The sequence below is a fragment of the Blastomyces gilchristii genome (genome assembly GCF_000003855.2).
Source record: "Blastomyces gilchristii SLH14081 genomic scaffold supercont1.19, whole genome shotgun sequence".
Classification (NCBI taxonomy): Eukaryota; Fungi; Ascomycota; class Eurotiomycetes; order Onygenales; family Ajellomycetaceae; genus Blastomyces; species Blastomyces gilchristii.
This window is the reverse complement of record NW_003101664.1, coordinates 496,878-500,040: the sequence shown is the minus strand read 5'-3', so window position 1 is coordinate 500,040 and position 3,163 is coordinate 496,878. Positions and strand designations below refer to the sequence as shown.

The following is a 3,163-nucleotide window of genomic DNA, read 5'->3' as shown; positions in this document are numbered from 1 at the left end:
CATACTGTCTCAGTAAGACTTACTGTCTACTCTTGTCACATTTTTTAAATGAGATTATGATTTCCACTTCTCAATTTAAATTATTTTTATTGCTTTAAATGACTTTAAATCTCATTTGAGTGTTATCAAAAAGCATTACTTTTTAAAAAATTAAAAATAGTCTAAAAAAAACCTTAAAATGTCTAAAAATAGTAACTTTATGTTAAGAATGAGACTAAATAAGATCAAATGAGATCACTTTCTCATTTTTTTCAAGTCATGATTTCATTTTAAGAACTGATATATAGTCACTTTACATGTTTTTTTGATAGCCAGTCCCAGCGGGATTCACGCCAAGAAATGTATGGGACCAGATCAAATGAGACCAAATGTGAAATTCATGGTCCCGGTAGTCAGTCTACTGATATTGAAGTTCAAAAATCAGTTATCGCTTCAATTGAGTTATCATTCTTTAAAAACTCTATCATTCTGACTACAATGTCTGAATTCAGTGCAGAATTCCTTATTCAGAATAAGAATCTCTGAAAATCAGCAGTCAAATCTTTGCTAAACATAATAATTCTCTCTGAGAGAGATAAAAAGTGAGATAAATTCATTCTTCATGATATTTCAGTTGAAACTTTTGACTGTGAAGAAGGAATACTACTTCTCAAAAATAAATTAGAAGAATACAACTCTATTCAACTGAGAAAAGAGCCTGTATGATTAAATTCAATTGAGTTCAGATAAAGCAGAAGAAATGCCTCTATTCTAGTATATACAAAGACACTTGAACAGTCAAAGATCTCTGAAGTAAGAGTAGCAGATTTGAAAATGAGAGTTTATGAATATAAAGACTCAAGAATGAATCTTAAAGCTCAAACACAGTGTTCAAACTGTCAAAGATATGAGTACTTTATAATCTTATATTTTAGAGACTTAAAATGTGCATTCTGTGCCAGAGATCACAAAACTAGTAAGCATAAATATGAAACATGCTCAAAAAGAGATGAAATATGTTAACACACTCTGCTTAAGTGCTCTAATTGCAAAGAAAAACATGCATCTAGTGCAAAAGAATGTATGTTTACTTCAAGAACTCAAAAGAACTGAAGAAAAGATGAAGCTCAAAGTCAATCTAGAAATGAAGAGAAGAGTCAAGTCAGTAAACTTATAACTACAAGCTCAAAAAGAAGAAACTCTTAACTATTTAAATCTTCAAACTTTAATTCTTCAGCTAAATATAAACAGAATTTGAATTCTCAAACTTCTGTTAAGATTAGAGAATTGAGAAATAACTCTGATAATAAGCTATATATAATACAAGCAGTTGAGATTTCTACTTTTCAAAACAGTTATAATCTACTATCTGATGATAGTGAATAGATTCTACTCTATCTCTACTCTCTTTTAGTATGAATATACAACAAAATAATAAAAAAGTTTAAAAACTGTTCAAAAATCACATTTATTCAAAATAATGTGAATAGAAACTCAAATTGTATTTATTCTTATCTTCAAATTGTATTTGAATAAAAAGTTGATTTTATACTGCTTCAGAAACTGAATTTTGATGCTGAGTAAAAATACATCATTTCTCATTCAAGCTACTACTACTTTCTATCTTAAAAGTCTGAGATAAAGTCAAGAGTAGTAATCTATAAAAGAAAGAGCTCAAGATATCAATTTAATCTAAGATTTAATATTATGTCTGACCCTGATATTTTGATAAGTGATATTATAGATAAAGAGAATGAGTTTGATACTATACAGCTTATAAATATCTATAATGAAAAGTTATTGAAGAAAAATAACAATATCTGAATAATTAATAGAGAATTTCTGAACATAACTTCATTAAGAAACTCTATAATTGTAGAAGATTTCAATGCACATCATCTCTGATAAAATTCAGAATACAAGAGAGTAGTAAGAGCGGATAATCTGATTGAATGAATCTTTGAGCATTCAATAGATTTAGTTAATAAGTCTGATCAATAAACATTCTTTAGAAAAGACATGAAACAGAAATCTATTATAGATCTAATCTTCATGTCATAAAGTCTAATAAAAAAAAGACTTATAAACTGATTTATTAATTCAAATGAGACATCAGAATCAGATCATAAGATTATTCAATTTGATATTGAACTGAGTGAAAAATAAATGAGTGAAAACTCTCTTCTCTCTAATCAGTTTAACTTTGAAAAACAAACCGCTCCACCACGAACTCGCTCGATTTTTCGAATAAGAACCCGCCGATAGATCCATCGAAAAGCCCTCGATCATACGAGCATTCTGACCCCATCGCCGACCGCATACCCCGTGTGGTGGTGGAGTTATCCAGCCAAACGTGAACCAGACGTCGTTCGGAACTCCTGCGTGGGATTATCCCCCATTCTCCCCTACCACACCACAACCCCGGGCCAAATTGCCATACAAATTGTAAGGTGAAGAGACCTAGCCGTATGCACCAATCTTCTCGATTTTGGAAGATCCCCGATCTGTAGTTGTGGAGATATCTGAGGAGCGACCTCCGCGAAAACCCTGTCCATCTTTGATGTTCCAAAACACCAACGCCAAGTCCCACCCTCGTACCGCCCTTCCCAATCTGGCCCATCCCCGGCAGAAAAATACAAAAAGATACCTCAGCGATAATATCAAGCACATAATCAACAGACAACGAGTCAACAGCACATCAACAACTATAAAATCAGTATACCCCAAGGTCTGACTGAGCCTTTGATCCCTGCACAGTGAGATATATTAAATCTAGTTTTAATACCTCAATATTCAATAGATTCTGCAAGGGATTGAGAACAGTAACACTAGGTTTCTATTGAATTTGAGAATTAACTCTATATTGATATAATCATTGACAAAGTCTTCTATTTTGAGATATAAATAACCAGTTCCTCTACATCCTGCTGGCAATATTTACATTATCATATAGAAACAGACTTATATTCTCTATAATATCAAGACTCTGAAGAGGGAAAGTCTTGATAGAGAGTATACAGTAGTGTATATCTTAGCAGTTTCTATCTCATTCTTCTGCAGCAGTTAATGCAAAAAAAAAAAAGATCTTAGAAATAGTTTTTTACTTCTCTTGAAAAAGTAAGGTGTTTTTCTCTGGGTTTTATACAATATTCTTACAAAGAATTAAAAACAGAGTTGTTTTCTG

The 3,163-nt window shown here is 31.6% G+C and overlaps 1 protein-coding gene across 1 annotated transcript; it reads right to left on the bottom strand.

Annotated features, from left to right (window-relative positions):
* Positions 1-2,176: 2,176 nt before the first annotated feature.
* BDBG_17618 (uncharacterized protein) lies at positions 2,177-2,643 on the bottom strand (the record flags this gene model as incomplete). Its single annotated transcript, XM_031725299.1, has 1 exon — positions 2,177-2,643. Exon 1 carries the CDS (start codon positions 2,597-2,599, stop codon positions 2,177-2,179), a length of 423 nt encoding a protein of 140 aa, XP_031580195.1. The 5' UTR covers positions 2,600-2,643.
* Positions 2,644-3,163: the final 520 nt, after the last annotated feature.